Source organism: Peromyscus eremicus, chromosome 11 (genome assembly GCF_949786415.1).
Source record: "Peromyscus eremicus chromosome 11, PerEre_H2_v1, whole genome shotgun sequence".
In the NCBI taxonomy this organism is placed as follows: Eukaryota; Metazoa; Chordata; class Mammalia; order Rodentia; family Cricetidae; genus Peromyscus; species Peromyscus eremicus.
In genome coordinates, this window is record NC_081427.1 from 49,827,957 (window position 1) to 49,852,052 (window position 24,096).

General features: G+C 42.3%; 1 protein-coding gene across 1 annotated transcript in view; it reads left to right on the plus strand.

The window, feature by feature from the left end:
• The first annotated feature begins 11,335 nt into the window (after positions 1 to 11,335).
• The window catches only part of LOC131921453 (microtubule-associated serine/threonine-protein kinase 4), a 211,821-nt gene continuing 199,060 nt past the window's right edge, over positions 11,336 to 24,096 (plus strand). The window contains exon 1 of the mRNA XM_059276179.1: positions 11,336 to 11,570. Coding sequence (XP_059132162.1) covers positions 11,524 to 11,570 — 47 coding nt within the window. The 5' untranslated portion in view covers positions 11,336 to 11,523. The remainder of the gene's footprint in view (positions 11,571 to 24,096) is intronic.

The window sequence follows — 24,096 nt, forward strand, 5'->3', positions numbered from 1 at the left end:
GTGGGAAGAGAGGAATGCCTTTGGCACTCAACCAGAGCTCTAGAGGCTAAACAGTTATTTTTGACAAATTCTCACCGATTATCAGACTTTAAAAAATGCCCTTATATGATTCTAAACCTGAAAACATAAAATAATCAACAGAAGTTATGAGGATAACCTGTTCCAGGGACCCCCTTTTCCAATGAAGGTTGCTCTACTGGTATCAGCTGGGCTCTTTAACAGCAACTCTGTGGTTCATAATGGATGGAATTGTGTGTAGCAAGACATTCAACAAAAATGGAAATAGCCACCATGGCTCTGCTAACCTGTGAGAACAGGAGTTGACCATCATGTTACAAAGTATGGAGAAGAAGCACTTCTTTATTGCCTCTAACCTCTAAAAGGTGGTTGGCATTTTTTTTGAAGGCTTTCAAGAGTCTCATGTCTTTTGATTTTATGTGACATTCAGAGTTCTTCAACACATGCCCTGCTTACCCCCTGGATCATGTATCTAATCCATATTGGACTGCATACAATTCTAAGTGTTACTAAAAATAAATTATCTTGGCTTAGATTCAATATATGACATGTATTACCTAGAAGAATTCTCCTGGAGTCATTTTGTCAAATGTGACATGTCTATACTGTGATCTGGAAAACTATAGCTTTTACTAGGAAGACTGCAGCATTTAATGTGATACAGTCTCATTTCAAGTTCAAGTTCATGCACTCACTATGTGATGTTGGGCAAGTATACCTATGTTGATCATAGACAGCTCATTCATTGTACCACTTTGGGCATCTGTGTTTTCTATATATCTAATTTTGTGTTTTTTCCTATGTTGTCTTTCTGTTTTAGTGTTGTTCGTGGCAATTTACTTCCCCGTTCTATGTTGCTTCTTCAGTTGATTTAACAAGTAGTTCCTCAGTAGATACGTGTATGTTCCTATATCACTCCTGGTTCTGGACAGGATGATGCTGAATACAAATATTATAAGGAGAGTCATGTAAGGGGAGCTTAGAGGCTCAGAAAGCTCACAAATAGACTATCTGCTCTTAGGAGAGAAGTAGCTTGAGACTTTAGGAATCCCCAAATTCACAAGCTTGGGGGATTTTCACAAAGGGGGCATGCCCATACAACCAGCACTTAGAAGGAAAACAAAGTTAAGATACAGTGTAAATTCGTGGCTTCTGTTATTATCTCTCCCTCTCCACCCCCGCCTTACTGTCAATCCTAACTTATAACAGCAGTAGGATGATAGACAAGTACACTTTCTTTTTCCTTGAGTATTTTTTTTTATTTGGGGCAAAATATGTGCAGCATGAAATTTCCACTTGATCCATTTCTTTATAAGTATATAATCCTGTGATATTTACATTCACCTTGTACAACCATCGACACTATCCACTCCCAGAACATTCTCATGTTCTCCAGCTATTAAACACTAACTTACCATTCTTGCTGCTGGCCTTTCGAAGTGGCCATTCATTTTCTTTACTTTTCCTATCAGTCTGATGACTCTGTATCCCTCAGATAAATGGTAGGAGTCTTTTCATATCAGACAGCAATACTCGTGGTCTTACACTCATTTCTTTTGGGTGTATACCCACCCAGCGCTTGGATAGATTGCTCATAGGTATTTCTGTGTTTGTTTTTGAGGAATCACTTTAGCCTTTTCATAGTGGAAGTACCATTTTATTTCCCCACGGGATATTATTTCTATTAGTTATTTTTCTTACTGACGTGATAAACTATCTAAAAGAAGTGAATTAAGGGAGGATGGATTTATTTTGTCTCAGTATTTTGAAATGGACAGTTCACTATGGTGGGGAAGGCATGGTGTAGCTAATGGGGGTTTACAGCTCAGTCTCAGCAGGTCATGCAAGAGAGAGACAAGAGCTAGGAGCTGGGCTGCAGTATACCCGTCAAGGTCTGCGTCCTGGCAACCCACTTCTTCCAGCTAAACCCTACCTCCTAAAGATCATCCAGCCTCTTAACTCAGTGCCACACACTGGGGTTCCTGTGGGGGACGTGTCATATCCAACAGTAATTGTGTTTACAGCATTACATGTAACTATAGTTCATTCTGTTCTGTAACCATGTCTCCATGTATTTATTCCTTTTACTATTGATGGGTATTTGTGTGAATTCTAGTTTGGGGCTATTTTAAACAGTACTGTTGTATTAAATCTTTATCATTAGATATTATCTTTCTGTAGCTTTTTATTTTTTTAACATCTTAAAATGGAGATAGTTATGTGCTCACAAAGCTCTCTGATTACTTCATTTGGTAATCTTCATGTGACAGGTAACAATATAGCCAGTCAACATTGGCCTAAGAGAAGTTGTATCACAGAATCAGAAAGTTTGGGTATGCGAATTTTAGGCATGACTTAATTCATGACTAATTAACACTGTTCTTTTCTCTGTTCATTCTGCCTAGCTGTTATGGATATGAGATTCATGATGGCTAGACAGACAACGGCATTTAACCCCCCATCTTGAGATGTAGCAGGAAAATAATCTCTTATCTCTTGTCCCTAACCTAACTTGAATCATATACATATCCCTGAAGCAATCATTGTGTTCACAGAATGGATGTCGCTGCCTGGTTTAGCCTGCAATTTGCACTTAGAGTGTTTACCAAAGCCAGAGCCAAGAGGATGGAGAGAGCCGGGGGGAATCTATCAAATTTAGAATACAGTTGCCACAAAAATGAAGAGAAAGCATTACACATTTTAGTTCTGAGTATGGGAGCATGGGTCAGCATGATGTGTGCATCTGATACTGTTAGTCTGCAGCTGGCAAGAAAAAAGAGAAATTGTAGCTACAGTAGACTATGTAAAGTTTTGCTGGAGAATAAAAGTTGAAATCAAAGTGCATCCTAATGGTAGGTGGGAACTTCAGGTTAAAAAAAAAAAAGCACACTTGCTTGCTCTGGGGAGCTATCATTTCCCACTTTGTAATATCATGTCTTAGCGTGCTCCTTTTTGTTTTGAAGTAGGATCTCATAGTGTAGCCGGGCTGTCATGGAACTCACTATTAGACCACACTATCTTAGAACTCATCCACCTACCTCTCCTTCCTGAGTCCTGGGATTAAAGACCTGGGCCACTATGTCAGGCATCTTGGTGGTTTTTATCACATGAAGAAGGGCATGGGATTTTATTTTGTTTGGAGTTTTGGTGGGGCCTTGAACGTGTGAGACAGGTGTTCTACAACTCCATCTCTTGATATTACAAGACCAAATCTTACTCTAGTCCTTGCTGGCCTTGAACTTACAGTCTTCCTGCATCAGCCTTCCAAATGTTGGGATTATGCATGTGAACCACTATTGTCAGTGCTGAGTATGGAAAGTATTAATTTCCCTTCATTTCTGAGTACTACTTTGCATTTTATTTGCTTGCTTTCATTCTCTTTCTGTTTACAAAGGCTTTATTCACATCGATTAGGAAAGAGATACCGTTGTGATGGAGAAGAATCACTAAGTCTTAGGGATGGAAAGGTTTGCTTTTCTCCCATTCAAAAAAATACCATTGTGTCTGGCTGAATATGGTAGATAAAAAGTGTAAGGAAATTAGATGATATTTCAATAAAAGCAAGTACAGTAGAGTGCAGAGATACGGCAGGGAATTACTATCATCTCTGGCGGCTAATCTTCCTTCTTAACATTAATTTTATTCTTATCAAAATATAATATATATAGAGAATTTTAAAAATTAAATAATGGTACTAACTTTATGAAAAACAGAGTCCGCGCCTCACCCGTCCCCACCCTCCCGTCCTACCTTCCTTGGAGCTCCCTAATAATATTCTCCACATTTCTCAGTAATGTATTTAGGATGCTCCTAGTATCAGTTAGTTTCAGTCTTTACATATTGACTTCACTTAGGATACAGGAAGGTGCCTCATCCCACATCACCTTGGTGTTGTTTGTTTGTTTATTTTTTTCTTCTGCAGCTTCCCAGTCTAAAGACAGCACTGTTAGGGTAAAATTTTGTTAAATCATTTTTCAGTATTTCTATTATTCCAGGTATGCCTATGTTGGTTTCTTATTGCTATAGTGACAAATTAGTTTAAATTCAGTGTCTTAAAATAGCACAAAGTTGTCATCTTACAATTCTAGGGACCAGAACTCTGAAATGGACCTCCTATTTAGAAGCTTCTAGAATTCCTTAGCCTTGGCTGTATCACTTGTATATCTGCATCTACCATGTCTCTAATTCTGGCACCTCCCTCTTCTGCATTATAAGGACTCTGGGGTTTATGCTGAATGCATGTCAAAAGTGCAAGATCGTCTTCCTGCCTCAGCACCCTGAATCTGAAGAACAAAACATCCCATTTGCAGTATAAGATGATTTATTCACAGGTTGATGTAGTAATATCTTTAGAGGTCCAGTATTCTGTACATAATGTGTTATATAATCACCCCACTAATCACATTTCCATTTTCCTGTATGTTTTTCATGGAGCCAATCATTGGGCTGTTTTTTCTCTGCCTGGATTTTATTTGGCTATCATGAATCCTTTCCATATCCTCCTTCAGAGCTATGAAGTCTTTCTTTGTGCTTTCTGCAGTATGAATAGTGTCAGATAACCTGTCACTATGTTTTGTATTGAAGCTGTTTCCTAAGCCCTCTGCGCTCTGGCCCAAGTCACCTTCTATGTTCTTGTGACAGCAGCAACTTCCTGTGGGGATTTCCTTTTGGTGGTCATTGCCAACATGCTGGTGATCCCCTTTGTCTTTCTCTGTGTTCTGCCTTTTCCTTGCTCTGATGCATTTCTCCTGAATGGTTTATGTCAGCACATCCTCCAGTAGCTTCTCGAGAAGAGATACGTTGATAGTAAATCTGGTACCTTAGACTCCTTAATATCTCTTTAATCAGCAGTGTAGATGGCAAGGACAAGCTTTATCTGACTTGGAGAAAGGCCTCAAGAGCAAGGGCTGAATGCTCTGTCCTGAGCTGTCTGGCTCCTGCACGGCGCTTAGGGATGGTGTTTCTCCATCTTAAAGTCTTAGCACACACGAAACATTTCATCAGTGTCCTCCTGTACAGAGATCACACATACTCAACCTCACATTAGTTGACCAATGAAGTTGTAGAGAGTCCTGTTAAAGAATCTGTTTGAAGAGTTAACTCCAGCTATTACAAGGTACCCGCTCCCCCAATAAAACTTGTTTCTGATAGCCTAACCATGGAGAATGTGAAGCATTAATTTTGCCTGTATACTTCCTTCTGCTTCTCCAACTGATAACAATCCTCAGGACCTGCAGGTATGCACTATTTATTTTTGCATCCCCCAGGAAGCCCTTGACTGTCCCTCTTGTAGATGATCTTTTTGAAAATCATCAAATGAGCCAGTCTTGGTCCAGTGTCAGAACACCTGCTGTGGATGCCTCCACCCTGCTGTACCATTCTTTCCCAATATGTGGGAGTTGACAACTTTTACCTGCCAGTGAGTGACCTTTACACATCACTGAGTCCCCTAGTCCCTGAGCCAAAGGCACCATCTAACCCTTGACTCTGTGTCATCCAAGATGTCAATAACTCAGCTATCAGATACCATCTTGTGTATGTCATTATTAAGCTTCCCTGATTAATGACCCTATAGACGGGCCTTTTGATCTCATCCATTGTTGCATCTCTTGCATCTGGAACAGACATAGCTGAATAGAAGCTTATTAAATGAATGATGATACTGGTTATTGAGAGTTCATGTTAAGACCTTTATCCAACCCTTACTGTATTATGTGGATGTAAAGGGGAAAGAACCTATCATATATGCCTTTGAAAGTTTTCTTCACCTGTGCTCTCCTTGGAGGAGACTGCAGATGGTTGAGCATTCATCAGGAGTGGTAGTCCCTTTCAGTCTTGACTTTGCATCTTGTGTGTTCCTGTAGAATCCTGAACCTCAGGAGGAAAGAAGAAAAAACATATTTGATTTTTGAGATCTGTCTCAGGAATTTCACTGGAGAAGCCACACTGCTTAGATTGAGCTCCTCTTGGCCATGTACCTCAGATGCATGTATCTGGAATCACTGCTGGGTGAGCCTCTTCAGCTTTGCCCTCTGAGCAGCTGTGGAGCCCCTTTTACACGGCATTGGCTCGGTCTCCTTGCTCAGCCGAGTTTCTTATCTGGGTTGCTGTTTGGGAATGGCATGGATTCCTTGGTAATTAGGTTTCTGTGACTCAGAAGTACTTCTGGGGCCCTGGCTATAAAAAGCCATTCCCCTTGAACAGGATTAAAGTCTCAGACCATCCACTTTCAGGTTAGTGGGATTGCTGAGAATCAGAACTGTGAAATGAGTATGAAATAAGAAGACGATCACCCCCAACTCCACCTATGCCGTGTGATGGGTACCCAGAATCTAAATGCTTACAGCGGGTCTTTGATGCTAAGCGTCTTGAAGATGCCCCTTGTCTCTTCTTCAGGATTTCTAGAACTACATTGTTGTTTGGTTGTTGGGGGCTGGCTAGTTCCTTGCTGTGGGGGTGATGTCATCTCTGTTTTGTAGGATGCTTAGCAGCATCCTGGCCTCCATCTACCAGATGCCAGTGACTGCAGTCCTCCTTCATATCCCAGGACGTCAAACCAGAACTGTCCCCAGACATTGCAAAACTTGGTTGATGGCTATTATTCCGGACATTATATAGAAAAATCTAAATGTAAGCCATGGCACTGGATTTGTTAAAAATGTATAATGCCAGGGGCATGCCACTCCTATAATAAAAGAAGACTCCTGTTTTATGCTTTCTGAGTCCCTCCCCAGCAGTGTAAACTAGTGTCCTCTCCACTCACCCCCATCACAATCATGGCATATTGCTCTAGGGTGAACTTTAATCTATGGCTTCTGCCACACAGAGAAAGTCATTTTTTTTTTTTTTTAGCTTGTTCTGGGGGAATACTTGGGTGGCTCTCCTTGGCACTGGAGGTCTACACAGCCATAACACACATCTTGCTTATATTCCAGGCATCTCCAATCAGTCATGTAGACAATCAAATACAGAAGAAATCAAGAGGCTACAAGTGCTAAGGAGAAAAAGATGTCCAGATAAGGAACAGGAAGCATTAGACATGGGAATGTGGCATATTCAAATAGGACAGCTAGGCAGGGTGTGAAGGAAGCTCAGAGAGTCCAGAGAGCAAGGGACCTGTTCATCATCCTGCCATGAGGAAATAACCTTCACATGAGGAAGGATCTGTTTTATTCATCATTTCAGAGATTTCAAAGCAGAGCGTAGTAATCTAGATCTGATGTTCTGTGACTGTGGTGGTGCTCTTATTATGGTGGAACAAGGCCGGTTATCTCATGGCACCCAGGAAGCAAAGGAGGAGAAAGAGCCAGGGTATCACTGTTCTTGTCAAGACCATACAGCCTGTGCCCTAACTTCTTTCCACTAGGCTTAACCTCAAAGGTTCCACCCCACCTCAAGTAGGACCACAGGCTGGGGACTGACAGGCCATGGGGGTGGCTTTAAGATCCAAACAGTGGTGCAGGAAGGAGGGAGGGGCTTGGGCCTGCCTCAACTGAATGTATCAGGCTCTGCTGACTCCCCAGGGGAGACCTTGTCTTGGAGGAGGTGGGAATGGGGGATGGGTTGGTGGGGAAGGCTGAGGACCAGGAGGAGGGAGGGCAGGGGAATCTGTGATTGTTATGTAAAATGAATAGAAAATCTCTTAATAAAAAAATTATTTTAAAAAAATCCAAACAGTAGCAGAAGAGTAAATACAAAGGAAGTGAGGTAGATGTGAACCAGGCATTAGCAACAAATAGTGAAGTGTTGGGGGAGGGGCAGGCGGGTGTGGAGCTTTGGATACCAGCTAGAATTATGGGAGTCCTTATCTACTACATCAACCAGGCTCAAACAACAGCAGGAAACCACAGCTGATTTTATGTCCTCTATTATTTCAGTTTTTCCCCCCAGTTTATTTGGAACTGAACCCTTGTGTATGTTATTTCATCTGTGAATATTTTTATATGCATCTCTGAAAGAGAAGGACTTATAGGTGATCATGAGATATTACACTGAAAAGTAATTGCCTTTCACCAAGTGTCCACGCTGCGTGTATTTGTTTACATATACACACATTTACAAACTCTGATGGTGATTGTCAATTGGCAACTTGATAGACTCTCAAATCACTTAGGAGCTGAGCTTCGGGGCAAGCCTTGGGGGCAGGGGGCATTATCTTGATTGTGTTCATTGAGGTGGACCGACCTGCCCACTGTGGGTGGCGCCATTCCCTGGCTGGAATCCTGGATTGTATAAGTGGAGAAAGGAAGCTGAACAGCAGCATCCACTCATAAGTCTCTGCTTTCTGATTGTGGGTGTGATATAACCAGCTGATTCAAGCCCTTTCCACCTGAACGTCTCTGCCAAGATCCTTGAAGTGTGCCATCTGAATAAAGCCTTTCTGCCTTAAGGTGTTCTACCACAGAAGCAGAAAAGTAACTAAAATGCAAATGTACATTTATATATATTCCATATGTGTTTAATGTGTGTATATAGGATCTATATCATATTGATTATTTTTTAAATGTCTGATTAATTGCTTATAGTCTGTGATATCAGGGCCCACAAAAGGTTCATGGGTTATAGTTAGTCACTGTGTATCTTAAGGATTTTGTTTTAGTCTTTTAAGTTCAACTTTTAATTTCTTTCCCCATTATTAAAAATAATTATAAAAATAATTACATAAAATATTTGTGTAGAACATATTTTTATTGTTTTAGGAAACCTTGGATAGGTTTTGACTTTTTTTTTTTAGCTTTTTCTGGTCACGTCTCTGACACTATTTAACATTATTTACTTCCTGCACATTGATATTTTGATAGAGAAGCTTGGTTTTCTCCAGGGCTCTGTGACATTTTTGGTAAGAATGCATCTCACTGTTGCCTCAGGAGACATATAATGTCCAGTGTAAATCTCCCTGTGGTATCAGCAGTCATCAGTGCTCACAGCCTAGATCCACTGATTCATGAGGGCTTGGAAAACAGTATTGTTCGGGGCCTACCATCTCTTCCTCGTCAGTATGAAAGAGTCGTTTTCCTATTTGTGAGGTACAGTACACAGGAAAGGCAAGGTGTTTGATTCTTCCCCCTTTTCCTAAACTCTGAGGGGTCATTCACGCTGCCTGCCTGCCTTCCGTCATCATCCTCCTCCTCTGCCTCCTTCCTTATGCTCCTGACTTCAGACATTTTCTACTGATGCTTGACTGTCTCATCTGGACCCAAGTGTGCTTGCTGTTTGGCTCCTCATGAGAATGAGAGGGAAGTTATTGGAGGTTTTGCACAGAAAGGTGACCTATTATTCCAGAAAGGACCACTTTGGATTTTTCTGTGCTCCCTACGACAAAGAGGTACCTAGGAAGAACACTGGAGAGATCAGTTGAAGAAATTAATCCAGCTAAGGAACCATGTGCCTTGGATCTGGGTGGCTTCAGAAGAAAGAATAGTGAGGGGGCTACACATTGGACATTGAAAGGACATTGAAAGAGGCTTCCTTGGGGACTGGGAGTCATGATAGTGAGTTCAGTTTTGAATATATTAAATTAGAAGTATTAAAAGGAAATGCAGGTGAAAATGTCCTCTGGCCCATTGGCATATGGAACTAAAAGTCACTTGAAAAGGTCTGTGTATAGAAGTTTATTGAATTAGATTAGAATATATTTTATGAAGTGGAAATCTCCCATGAGAAATAAAGAATTTCAGACTTACATATTTTTGCTATAGGTAACTGATCTTTAAAAATCTTTTTAAAACCTCAAAACACTGATAATTTCACATCAGCATGTATAAGTAAAATTGGTCCCTTTGTGGTCTATAATTCTTTATTATTTCTTCTTACTCTTTTCTTTTACTAAATTATAACTATTTAGACCCTTCCATTGCTCTCCCTGGGGAGACGATGGTGATCAGAGGAGGCACTTCCAAGAGGAATTTGGTGCTTCTAAAAGGTGAGGGGGTTGGCTACTGACACTGAAGGAGAGCTGACGACTAGTTAAAGATCAGCACTTTTCACAGAGGAAATTGGCAAGTAAGGGATTCAGTGTGGTTCTGGGACTATATACAGCTCTCTACTCACCTGGACTCAGCTCTGGAGAGTTACGAACAGTCGCTGCAAAGAGGTAACACTAGGAGAGATGTGAAAAATGGGTAGAGGCCAAATGCAGTCAGATGTACCGGGGACCATCAGCCCCTGCTTCCCTTCTTTAGCCCTTGGTGTGGGACACAGTCTGAAGCACAGGGCCATGGCAAGAGTAAGGACACCAGCACATAGCATGGGCACGACCACCAACTGTGCGCCTTAGCTGCTGCTCCAGCGAAAAGATGGAGTGTGGTCTCACAGTCTTGGAATATAGCTGTGTGAACACGCCACATCACCTAGGGTGGCGTGTGTGTGTGTGTGTGTGTGTGTGTGTGTGTGTGTGTGTGTGCATGTGTCTGTGTCTGTGTCCGTGTGTCTGTGTGTGCATGTATGGGGCCTTGTAGTACTTCAAAAATTGATAAACGAAAGTTATGGATTTTTTTTCTAATGTTTCTTTTCAACCAACCAGTAGCTGCCAAACTTTAAAACATTTTGAAATTCAGCAAAGGAAGTGACTCAGATGCGTTCTTCATCCACGACAATGGAAGTACAGTTAGTTCCAAGTTTTGAACACTGTGGAAAAAAAAAACCGTGTTCCTTGAATAAATACGGGATGAAACTTTCTGGCTTGTAAAATATATGCTGTCTCTTTCCTTCCTAACGCCTATCAGATTGCTGTTGTAAAGTCCGGATATATTGAGATGTTCTTAAAACCCAGCTTTTCAAAATGAAGAATTCACACTCCTGGCTCTCACATTCCTAGTTGGTACTTCCCAAGCACTGCGCTGTGCCTGGTCACAGAAGTCTCTACTTTAAAACGGAATTCAGCTTCCCCCAGATTAGCACAGCTAGTTTATTCCTCTTTCTGCTGATTGCCATATATAGAAGAAAGGTCTAATTATTTTCACCAGGCACCGTCCCTCATCTCTTGTGGACTCTGGAGGGATGCTGCTAACTCCAAGGGGAGGGTAGGCACAGCTTCCCCAGGGTGGCAAATTCAGGGTTGCTGTGGGGGGGGAGGGGGGAGTTGACATTTTGCTTGGATGAACTCTTTTACGTATGATACTGTTTCTTTATATTTTTCCCCCAGTCTGCACTGTGAAAGGGACTTTTCATTTCACTGAGGTAAAAAGTGGGTCTGTGAGTGGAGCGACTTTCTTTAAAAAAAAAAAAATCAGAAACCAATTACTTGATATGCAGAGCTGCGAGCCTAGCCTCGTTCCTTTAACGAAATCAGTGCAGTGCGCACCACAGTTAACCTGAGGGAAGCCGCTGACGGCTCTTGATTCTGCTGGAGGTGGAAGGACCCAAACTTACCGGATCCCCCTCCCCCTTGAGAGGTTGTTAGTCCAGTCCTTCAGAGAGGTTCCTTTTGGCTCTCTGTCATCACCGGGACGCTGGCAGTGTGTGTGTGTCATGGTTACAATAGAGCGTGGTAACATATAACAAACCATGAAAGCCCAGCGGGAAAGGCTACAGATTCCGGGGCTGACCTTGGAGTAAGTATTGTCTGTCTTTAATATTTTAATGCTTTCTGCATGGCACTCGCTTTCCCTTTCCGGGGACCAATAGCTATTTAGCATCTGTTTGTACTAACAGCCTCAGAGCACTGCAGTGTGAGGTAGAGGAACATGTTTTAAATGCATGGCATTTGGTTCCAGCTGATGTGCAAACCCAGACCCAGCGTTTTTTGCATTGCAGTCGGAGGGAAGGTGCCGCTGCATATTTAAAGTTGCTGAGCCTCAGTTCTGGAAACATCTTAACAGCTCATTGTGAAAGAATGCATCAGTAGGCCATGGTATATCTGTCTTTTTCTCTCCTCTGACTGTTTGTTTATGCTCATGACGCCTGCCTCTGAAGAAAGGCCCCTGTCTGCATTGAATAATAGAAAACATCAGGATGGATGAGCTTGCAGGAGAAGGGTTATTTGTGACAGTCATTAGATGTGATCCATGTTTCATCAGTGCAGCAGAATATTAATGAACTGAAGAACATTTAGAATCCTCTCTGCATCCTCCAACCCCGGCATGCAATGTGTTTACCTAGTTGGGGTCTGTGTTTGCTTAGCTAGTTTTTTTTTTTTTCTTTCTTTCTCCTTTTCGTGTTCTTCATTTTTTTTAACCCATTAGCACATCTTACTGTCTTCTGATTTGATGCAGCTACGTGAAAATGTCCACATCAGATTTGTGGCGCAGAAGTTAGACATCTGTGATGCAGGACGTGTCAGCAAATTTTTATTTTAAATCTGTTAGTCAAAGATGCAGAAGCTGTGAGTGAGTCTGCGCTGACACACTTCAAAAAATAAACAGTAAAATAGGAATCTGGTAGGAAAATATAAATACCTCTGTCATTTACAGCACAGATAGGGGATTATATTTTTGTGAAATCTGTATATCCCCTATAATATCGTACTGGACTAGGTCCGCCTCTTAAGTGTCCATCATTCCCCTTGAGTTCTGTAGGTGCACCATGCAAGAGAAATTATCTTCTGAATTAATACATCAATGAATGTACAACATCCTAGTGAGTACTTTTTAAAATCAATCCTCCCTTTAAAACCTATGCTTATTTTGTTCAAATGAAATGATGCTCCCTTATAAAAAGTTGGGATGCTCTCCCAACCTTCTTGCTAGATGTAGCATTTGTCAGAATGGACACAGGAATACTACTTGCCCATTTGCCATGGTTATTTTCCCACCTGACACCACAGGAGCATTAAGCTTCATGATCTTGTTGGAATGTTTTAGTAATAAGCATGCATCCTTCTACCTTTCCATCCATTTCCTGTCCACAGCTGCAGGCATAGGACCCAGGAGCACTACCCTTCTGTGAGAGTTGTACCTCTGGTTTTGAGTCATGTACTTTTATTCCCTTTGGATTTCAAAAAAATCTCATTTCACGTTAAGCATTTTCTTTTCTTCTTTCATTTTTGAACAACTTGTCTATAACACAAGGAGACATTTAAAGTAACTTTAAAAATTACAATTGTTTGTTATATTTGTTTCATTTTATATTTGAAAGGCTGAGAGGTTGTCATAGTTTTTATGAAGTTGCTCATAATGACAGGATATAGGAGTCAGCTGAGTATGGGGTTCCCTGGATTTTGATTGGGTATCAGATGGTCCCTCTTTGGTCTGGCCTCTGGGCAGTAAATGTTACTGTACATCTAGATTGCTGTTGTCACCCAAGGAACATGGATAGCAGAATACAGGATTATGCTTACATGCCATTGAATTATTCTCATGTTGTTTACTTTTATTGTTTTGTGTACCTGGGAATATAAAATTATAATATACATAGATAGCTTTGCATTCATTCATAGGGAAAACTATTCTTTGAGTAAATTCAGCTTCTAAGCACTGTAGAGAAATATTAGAAATGTTAGACATGTTAGAATGAAGTCTTAACTCTGCTACTATTAAAAGCATATTATGTATATACTATATATACATATACATATACATATATATATATAATGTAATTATTTGGAGACCACATGACAAGGTCTCAACTTTCAAACCCAATAAGCTTTGGAATGCCGTCTCCTGAGATAATGTGATTTCCTTTCAGGAGAGTTTGTTCCCTAGGCACTGCAGCTCTGGAATAGTACATGAGCATCTTTTATACTTTGTAGATGCAGTCCAGAATCTTCCAATGACCCAGGGCCAGTTTCTGATTCCCGTTTCTTAAATGTAAGTTCTAGACATGAGATATTAAATAAACAAATATTTTAGAAATTAACAAGTTGTCAGTTTATACAGAATTTGTGACAACTTTCTACTTCCTATGACATCATTTTGTTTTTATGAGTGTAACATCTGCTTCATAACATTTCACAGCGCACATCATCCGTGTTTCTGTCTGGAGACAGCATGGCATGAGGGCCCATGCATGGCTATTTTAGGACAGGAAAGGATAGATAAGACTCCATGGGACATAGATGAAATGAGTGATGTGCCTGTGAGCGTTCCCGAGAGGTTTCCAATGAGCTGCTAAGTTCAAGTATAGCGTATTTCGAAAACAGCAGCTTCTGAAGTGCTCTGAAGGCGGAAGGGGTCCAACGCCTTAGTTTGCTGGGTACTGGCACCAACTTGGACAGTGGTTTTCGGAGCTATCAAACTTCACTGGAACGCCTTAGTAACTAAATGGAAGTGTTTTGAGTGTGCAGCAGCACACTTCAGTGTGTGACACATGGAGCCAACTCTCAATTACACACACAGTGGGAGACGAAGATGGGATTAGAAATTTCCCAATAATAATAAACTTACACTTTATTTTGGCCACTGTTTCCAGTTCTCTGTGCCACCCAAATGAAGGGTACAGCAGAGTTGAAACATGCACTGTGCCTCTTCATGCCCAGACCCTTTTCTCTAAGGTAAGAACACATTGGGTGATGTAGAACCATGATCTAGCATTTGGGAGGCTGTCAGTGTGTTCTTTAAGAGACACATGATACTAAAACAGGAATCACTGTTGCTCTCTTCCACCTAAGAGTTAGTAGCAGCATAACTAATGTTCTGTCTGATTTTTGCCATGTAAAAATAATTGGGAATTGATAAGAATCAGCTCCATTTTTTTTTTTATAAGATCTCTTGGTAAAGTCATTAATGTATAGTATCCAGGACTAGCTAGGGACATGGTCCAGGAGGCAAAGTGTTTGCTGTATAAGCGTGGGGACCTGAATTCTGATCCCTAGCATCCATATAAAAGTCAAGCCTGGAGATATATGCCTAGAACCCCAAAACTGTGGGGGTGCAAGCCAGTGAACCAACTCCAGGGCCTGAAATGGCCAGCCCTAGGTTCAGTAGGAGAGACTGTCTCAGAGAAATACAACGGAGAGCTGTGGAGGAATACATCCTGAGGACAACCTCTAGCTTCCACATGTGCAACCACACGGGCAAGCAGACCTGCATACACATGTGCACACATGCATATGACACACACACACACACACATATGCACACACATGCATGCATACAAGAGGAAAAAAAACACTATATGTTTTTACTTCTCTACCAGTAAACAGGGTTGGGGCCCAAATCACAAAGGGTAAATGGATCTTTCGGACCATTGTGACAACTATTTGAGACTTGGCTGCTGAAAATGTTTGGTGGTTTTGGGTGAGTTCGGGGAGCAAGGTACTACAAGGGCCCAGTGATTGTTGAATTGGAAAAAGGAAAAGAAAAACATCTCCAATGTATAAAATAGTCTGAAGATACGTGTGAGATTTTTTTTAAAAAGTTTTTCACAATTATAAATATAAGCACGAGGAGCCTTGGTATCATTGCCCTTGAGGCTTAGAAAAAAAACCAATACTGGGTCATTGCCATGAGGAAGATTTGCTTTTCCCTGAGTACTTAAGAAGACATCTGTCTTACATGAAAATGTGGATGTCTGCTTGTTAAAAACTTCGGTATTTAACCGGATTGTTTGTCTGTATTGTTAATATGTCTACTTCCCTCCGGTTCTGCTCTAGATATACCAGTGAGTTCAATCTAGAAAAGCGTTCTCCTCAATGTGCATTCCGTATAAAATAACATTAGATTATCTTTGATGCAAAATTCGCTATGGCAATAACCAACAAGTTGCTTTGTGACAAAGAAAAGGCTCGAATACAAATGGCAGCTGCAGTTTTTAAAATGTAATTTTCCACAGAAAGCCGCCTTCCTGTTCTGTATTCTAGAGTGGAAAAGGGCAAGTGATTTGATGATTCCTTGGCGCTGTTGGTAATCAGGCCCTGGTGATTCGGGCCCAAGGGGAGCACGGTCCCTCCAGTGCGCTATTGCTATTTGTACTGCAATCATTTCTCCCGCTCGGAATGATGTTATTTTAACTTTCAGTCTCACTCCGAGGAGCCTGAGTCCAACCCCATCCAGCCCGGGCAGCCCTTCTAGTCCTCTGTCAGCTTTTCGCTTCTGGAGGTAAGCAAGCGCACCTAGGGCCTACCAGGACTGCTTTCCCTGTGATTCCCCAGGACCCACCCAGTCCTGGAAGAGTCTGCCTCCCACAGCACATGGGGACCTGCTTTTGAACGGGGTGTCTGCCTGGTACCATGTGCAGCGAGGGAACTGGTGGACTTTGCCTTTTGGGTTACGTGGAAGCCACTGAGAGACTTGCTCATTCCCTGTAGTGCATCTTAGGAACATCACGTGGTCTTGAGTTACTGTTACTTGGCTTGTGTATGACTGCCAGGTTTTCATGGAAGATAACTTGGGCGAGGAGTCAGGGAGAAGAGTGGGCCACGGATATGATCAAAGTACATTGTATGACATTCTCACAGAACTGGTTTTTTTAAAGAAAGGAAATGGTTTTAAGTTAATTTCTTAAGTTTTGATCTATCTCTTAGGATGATACAACTTATTACAGTTTCTACAAAATTTCCTAATTTATGTTATAATATCATACTGTCTGTTCCCACAGACTATTTGATACACTATGATTTATGGGTTAAAGTGTTTATTTTAAGGGTTTGGTTGTTTTTTAATCTTCTTTTTAGACTCTGACTTAAATACCCCCCAGCCCATAGACTGATTTCAGCTCATTCTCCTCTGTTCATCAGAGACAACTTCTAAAGAAACCTGTGTTTGTGAGCTCTGTCACTGTGACAGATCCCTGAGCTAAAGAACTGAGAGGAAAGACACACTCTGGCTCCTGGTTTCAGGCCATTCCCGTGGAATCTGAGAGAAAGAATTAATTAGCTTTGGAGGTGAATGGATGACTTTAAACTTCGGTGCATCTTCAGCTGATAGGATTAGACTTGTTATTATGAAAGTGACATTCAGCAAGAGAGATGAATGACTTATCTGGGAAACCTGTGGATGAGGCCGAATACAATGAGGGGAAGCAACGCTGTTCATGCCCTGATAGCAAGGAAGCAGAGATAGGAAGAGGTGGGGGCCCAGTGGGGGCTGTTCCCATCAACTGGTCCCCACATCCTGCTTCCCATCATTCTGTAGTGCCATTAACAGTTGACCAAACTCAATGCATACACTTTGGGGGATGTCTTGACTGCTCATTATAAGGCTGCAGATAAAAAATACTAACATTGCTGTATTATGAGATATAGATAGATAGATAGATATAGATATAGATTCATTCTAATGGACTTTCTTGAATTTAGTATCTTTGAATCTCCACATGTCTAATCAGAATATTTACCCAAAGAACTCAATATAGCCATTCTTATTTAATCTTAAGGAAAAACGTAGAATCAATCTTTTAGTAGACGTTGACTTTCAGTTGTTAAGGGCAGCTTAACTTACACTGATAAGTATTCTATTTTGTATAAGCAAATGAATATAAATTTTGCTATTCATGACTAGTGCCTTGAAAATACTAACTTACAATCTTTGGATGGTATTTACATAGTTTCACACATTTGTTTCTGTCATATTTATAAGATAAGATTGAGTGGAGATATATGAGAAAGTTGATTAGGGAGATGAATTAATGACTTTGAACTTGGGTTCTGTCTTCTGCTGATAGGATTATATTAATATAAAAGTCAATTTTAACTTGAAAGTTGTCTGTAATCATTTTTATAAAGCCTCATCTAGATGTAATAGATCCTAAAACATAGGAAAATATTTTTCTTTCCGTGAAAAATTCCATTGCTCTTGTAGTTTGTCCATATGTGGTGATTTTAGCATGAGATATTGGAGTTTCTTCTAAGTACTCATCCTTCCCTGTGTCTTTCTTAAGCTAGTATGCTATTCAGAGTGCGAGCAGACAGAATGCTATGGTAGCCAAGGAAGGTGAGGGTCTTAAGTGTTGTGGAGAAAAGTTGTAGGGAACCAGCTGGACCACATCTTGTGGTCCTGGGGGTTTAGCGTTGTGGGAGTGGGATGGGGAGAAAACAAAACACAGAAAAGGGCAGATCTAGGAGGTGAGGAAGTGTGTTAGAAAAATATTGTGTCTGCATGGGCTGAGGAGAGAAGTCTGCAGATAAAGGTGCTTGTTGTCAAGCCCAGTGACCTGAATTTGATCCCCAGGACCCATATGATAGAGAGAATCGACTCTTATGAATTGTTCTTTGACCTCCAGAGGTGTGCTATGGCTTGTGTGCGTGCGCACGCGCGCACACACACGCGCACACACACACACACACACTCACCCATGCACGTGTATGCACTCGTACACAGACACATGCACACACATACTTACATACACACATTAAAGCAAACATAATAACTTTTTGAAAATCATGAGCTGATAGGACTATTAGGAAGGCGGAATGGAAGAGAGACGTAGAGTCATTACTAGAGAGAGTGTTAGGATTTGCCGAGGAAGTAGCTCAGTTGGTTGCATGCTTAATTAGAGCATATGTGAAGCTCTGGATCTGACTCCCAGCACCAGTTAATGTGAGCATGATGGTGCAACCTGTAATCCCTGCACTCTGGTAGTGGAGACAGGGGGATCAGAAATTCAACATTGTTCTCAGCTCCATAGCAAGCTTGAGGCCAGCCTGGGATACATGAGACCATCTTAAAAAATAAGAATATAATTAATTTGATTTCGGACCACGTTATGTAGAACCTTGACTACTCAAACTAACACTTCCACCTGCTGTCAGCCACGAAGGAGGATTGCTTCTGTTTACAGAGAGCAGTGCTAAGGCGGAGAGGGTTGCGTAGCTTAAACTCAAACTGAAGTCTCCACATCTCTCCATGGTGAGTGACTTCAGACATCCACACTGCTATGAAATCATCTAAATAGAATTTTAATTGTCTGCTTTAGGTAGACCTTGTGACCTCCATTTAGATTCTTTTATTTCCCAGGAGCCTTGCTCAGCAAATGGAATGCAGTAAACATTTGAGAAATGTTTATTAAAGAATAGATGAATAGGTGAGAACTAGAGATGTATTAACTTGTATGCTGCTAACAAATCAACCACCCAATTAAAGTGCAACAGCTTAAATACAAAAAAAATTGTGTTTATCACTCACCAGCCTAGGATTTTTGGAAAGGATCTACTCCATCCAGGGACCAACAGTGTCTGTAACACATGCCTTCAAGGCTGCCTTAGGCACAGAAATATAACTGGTGGTTGGAAGTTCATAGAGAATGGAGCACAGTCAATGCTGTTGCATAGTCCATTACTAGGAACGTGGCATTCTGGTCACACCTAACGAAATAGGGCTTACTTGGATTTAGGGAAAGGAACAACTGGGCTTGGTAAATGTCAGTCTCTGTCACAGAAGTTCATGAAAGAGAGGTGTATATTGTAGGTATTCAGTAGGTAATTTTCAATGATTGATAGAAGCTGAGGTTTCCAGCATGGATGCCTGGACTGGAGCCCAAGAGAGCAGAGTTTGGGAGACAGGACCATGTAATAGTGATGAGTCTGCCCTAGAACACATAAAGATTCTTCTAGAAAGGGTTATAGGGTTGGCAGCTTGGACATATGCTTTCCTGATAGTGAGCTCTAAAATGTGTGCTCGAAAATGATGGTCTGATATTATAAACTGTAGGAATATAAATGTGTTTATGACGTTGAAAAATAAATGTATGTTTTACCACCGATGCCTTTCTTCTCTCCTGGGCCGCAATGGGGTCACCTTTCTTCTATCCTGTGCCTTTCTTGTGAGTGAGTGTGAAGGTGTAGGGGAGAGTGACGGCCATGCCCTTTGAGCTGCTGACATAGGCTTTCTAAATATGGTGGTGGAAGCGTCTGCTCCTTTCATGGTAAAGCCCTGGAGGCAGGCTGTGCTGACGGCTGAGTCAGCTCTCCATCTCCCGCAGGTCCCCGTGGGCTTCTCCGGGTCAGCTTTCCAGGCGGCTGGCCAGAAAAGAGGGCTGGAAGCTCCGAGACAGCTCTCTTGCCCAGTAAACTTTCTGTCTGGGAAAGGAGGCCTGGGAGTGTGGGCCCAGAGGCCAGCAAAGCAACTTCGGGCCCCGTGTGAGAGGAGGACTTTCTTAGGAAGCTTTCTGAAGATGTGATAGGCTCGCCCACCCCACCCCCCCCCCAGACTGTCAGTTTCGGGGAGGCTAGATGCCCATGTAGCCGGGGAAAAGCGGTAGTACACGGAGCATGAGGCTATATTCCAGAGGCCCTCTGTCTTCAAATTCTGAACTGTTTTGTAGTCCTCCAGCCATCCTGAGAAAAGAGGTAATACCAACACATATCTTAGTTCACAAACAAATCAGATATGAATTTAATTCTGAACATCAGATTATCAGCCACCAGTATACATGACTGCTCGCTCCACTTCTGGGATAGCGATGACAATTCAGAATTTCTCGTGCTACTAGTGCTTATGGTGTTCAATTCCTTCTCCTTGCTCCTCCCAAGTCCCTCGTCTCTCTCAGCTGTGGTTGAAAACACACATGCTGCACTTCCTGTTTAATGTAATGCTCGTTCCAGGGAAGAGCAGTATCATTGTGCGGTGACTCTACCAGGAGAACACACTTTGTCTACTTTTTCAAACACACACAGTCATCAATCCTCAATAGTTTTGATACATTACCAGAGAGGCTCCATGAACAGGTATTGGTTGATTGAATGAGTGGCCATGGTGACTGTTGTGGCCTAGGACTTGAGCCTGGTCCAATTTTTTTTTTTTTTAACCTGTGCTCAAGGTGTAAGTACAGTTCTGTGCCAGGTGTGTCTGAGACTGGTCCTGACTTCTTGAGATAGTTTGAATTGTGATTCTCCCATCAGTTGTAAGTGCCAGTGTAGCTTGAGTTTTCCTGCCTGGCCCACAGTCAGGGCAAATCTCTATCACCTGCCAGTCCCACAGCCTCAGACCCGACCAAGTAAACACAGAGACTTATATTGCTTACAGACTGTATGGCCGTGGCAGGCTTCTTGCTAACTGTTCTTACAGCTTAAATTAATCCATTTCCATTAATCTATGCCTTTCCACATGGCTCTTGGCTTACTGGCATCTTCACATGCTGTTTCTCATCATGGTGGCTGGCAGTGTCTCTCTGACTCAGCCTTCCACTTCCCAGCTTTATTCTCCTCCTTGTCCCGCCTACACTTCCTGCCTAGCCAATGGCCAATCAGTGTTTTATTTATTGACTAATTAGCAACACATTTGCCATACAGAACATCCCACAGCATGCCAGCTGTCAAAATGTGGACACTGACCAGGGAGCAGCAATCATTGATACAGAGAGGACAAATTAAAGAGGTATGACTGATGAAAGGTATACCCCAGAATATGTTAGAGGTTATGCGAGGCTGGGGTGAAGGGCGGAAAAGGTGGTCTAGAAATCAAGGCATGACACATTGAGAAAGAGAATGAGCTTATACACTCTGGAGGGAAGGACCAGTCTGCCTCACTTTTTACCTTCTCTCTAGTCCCCAGAACAGTTCCTAGCAGGTACTGAGAGTCCCCAACTTACAATGGCTCTGCTTAGGGGGATATTGACTTTTCCATGGCACAAAAGTGGGTGTGTTCAGCAAAAGCCATACTGCAAGTTTTGAATGTTGTTCTTTTCCTAGGCTTGTCGTGTGTAGTAGGACCTTGTCTTCAGTGCTGGCCAGCAGTAGGGAGCTGTAGCTCCCAGCCAGCCTTGTGATCAAGAAGGAGAAAAGTCAAACTATGCCTTTACTAGGCCACGAGGATAGTTGGTTCTGGCCATTAAGTGTGGTTTTACTGGGACAGAGCCTCATCATAAGCTGAGGGTCATCAATACTAGATACTAAAGACCTTGTTGTTGATTGTGGTTTGAAGAAAGTAGAGAAGGGCCCGAGAGATGGCTCGGTGGGTAAAAGTGTGTGCCATGGAAGTATGAGGCCTGGACTTGAATGCTCTAAACCCATATAAGAACTGGTCATGGTGTGTACATGTCTATAATCCCAGCATCCTTGTAAGGGGATGGAAGAGGGCAGAAGCCCTGGAAGTTTACCAGCCAGATAGAGTAGTGGAAGATGTAGAAAATCTTCACAGAGACCCTGTCCCAGACAAGATGGAAGGCAAGGATTGACACTTGAGGTGTCCTGTGACCTCTACGCACACACCAAACAACTCTGACCTCTACACAAGTGCACCCATATTCACACACACAATTGCCTGCATATGCAAATATACACTAAAAGAAAAAAGAAAGAGAGAGCTGTGAGTGAAGGGTCTGGAGCTCCTTGTAAGAAACGGAAGCCCTTCAGTGAGTTTGTCTCTGGGTGAGTCACTACTGCCCTTGGTCTGTGGGCTCCTTTTCTTTAGTCCTTTGCAGATATCACTTCACCTCATGCCTTCAAGTCAACTAGCAGATCCTGATGCGTTTGAGTTTTTGACTGGAGAGACGGGGACAGTGCTCGAGTCTCGGTCAGTATCTCAAAGCCTACAAGCTTTGTGACCTTGAGTCCGTTGTGAACTTCTTGGACCTGTATGTATAGTCTCCATCTACAAAGCACTGACCTCAGTGGCACCTTAAGAACAGTAGCGTCTCCCTTTGAGTGTAATTCATGGTAGCAAGAATGCGACACGTGTTGTTTCTGGGAGTGGTGGGCAACAAAGGCAGACGGTGCCTTAGCGGGAAGGGCATTAAGAACAATGTCAGCTAATGCAGTCCTTCCGAGAGCATTTGTCTTGCTGCCGGAAATGTTACCGGGTATCCACGGCTGCCTGGATTCCCTTCACTTCACTTGTTGCCATGGTGAGGGGCAGACATAGTGTTTACCAAGCGTGTAGCAATATGTTCTGATTCTGTGTCTCCTCCTCTCTGGGAACCTCGCTGTGTCCCTTTCTCACTGGAATGTCACCTGACTGCAGAACCACTGCACCCTGTTAGTTCCATTCGCTGTTAGGATGAAGGCAGCCACTTGTCTTTTTAACGTCCCCTCCCCTTTCCCTTTGGAGAGAACATTGTGTAAAAATCTGGAAAACCTGGCAGCAGATGGTAGTTTCTCTGAACTCTAAGATACAAGTTCCTGTGCTTTTGTGAATGTGATGGTTTAATGAATTGCCTTATATGTTCCTGGGATTTATTTCTGAATTATTCTGTGGCACTAAATCTATGTCACGAAGTCACTCTGTGCAGAGTGGCTCTGGAGCCGGAGATGATCCTTGTGGCACACACTGTGCCGACCTTGTGGGCGTGGCTCAAGCAGAGGTGGGAAGGTTGGCGGTCTCAGATGTCGCTGAAGAGGTGGCAGAGGCAGTGTGGACAAGCCTGTTAGCATTTCTGCTGCCCCCATCCCCTGCTGCCACGTTTCTGCAGATGTCACCATTGGGAGACAGCTGTTATAAGAATGCAAAGGAGGACTGAGATGCTCTCTGTGGTTCCCTGGGAGGGATAAGCGCAGGCTAGTAGATTTCACGTGGCATATACAATGCCCGAGGATGCATAAAACACACTTGGTTTCCTTTGGTTTTACTGGAACATAGTCGTGCCATGGAGACAAGTTCCTGCTATGGAGTCCAGGCTGTCCTTGAACTTGAAGTCTTTTTTAAGCTTTAGAGTCCTGAGTGATGGGATTAAAGATGTGTGCCACCACACCTAGCTTAAAAATGTATGTATATATGCACATACTTATATATTATATATTGATGGACATCATAACTTCATAAGCTTATTTGCTATACAGAAATACAATCTAATTAGGGGACAAAGTCTTATAAGATTAGATGGGAAGCAAGGCTTTTGAGGACAATGGAGTCTCAGGAATATGTCAGTCTTTGCAGACCCTCTGTGTATGCGTATATCACTGTAGGCACGTACCTGACCCTTGGGACAGCAACCGGTCCTTTGTCCTGGTGGTTATGTTTACCTGTCACTTGCTTACGTCTTCACATTCATGTTTCTGTTTACTCTACTGACATGGCCTAAACACTAAAACCAGTAATCTAGGTGTTTGCGTGTGCAGTGGCTTAATTTCCAGCCACTGTAGAGAGAGCTTACCCCATGTCCTGTGCTACCCTTAGCATTTCACACATGGACACTGTGTCGAGGAGGTCGGAACTGTCTTTGTTTGACAATTGAGGCATTGGACGCCTAGAGAGAACTTGTCTGTAGACAGCATTTCCCACTCTGCCCGGGTCCAGATCATGTTTGCCTTTGTAGTAGCACGATTGCAGT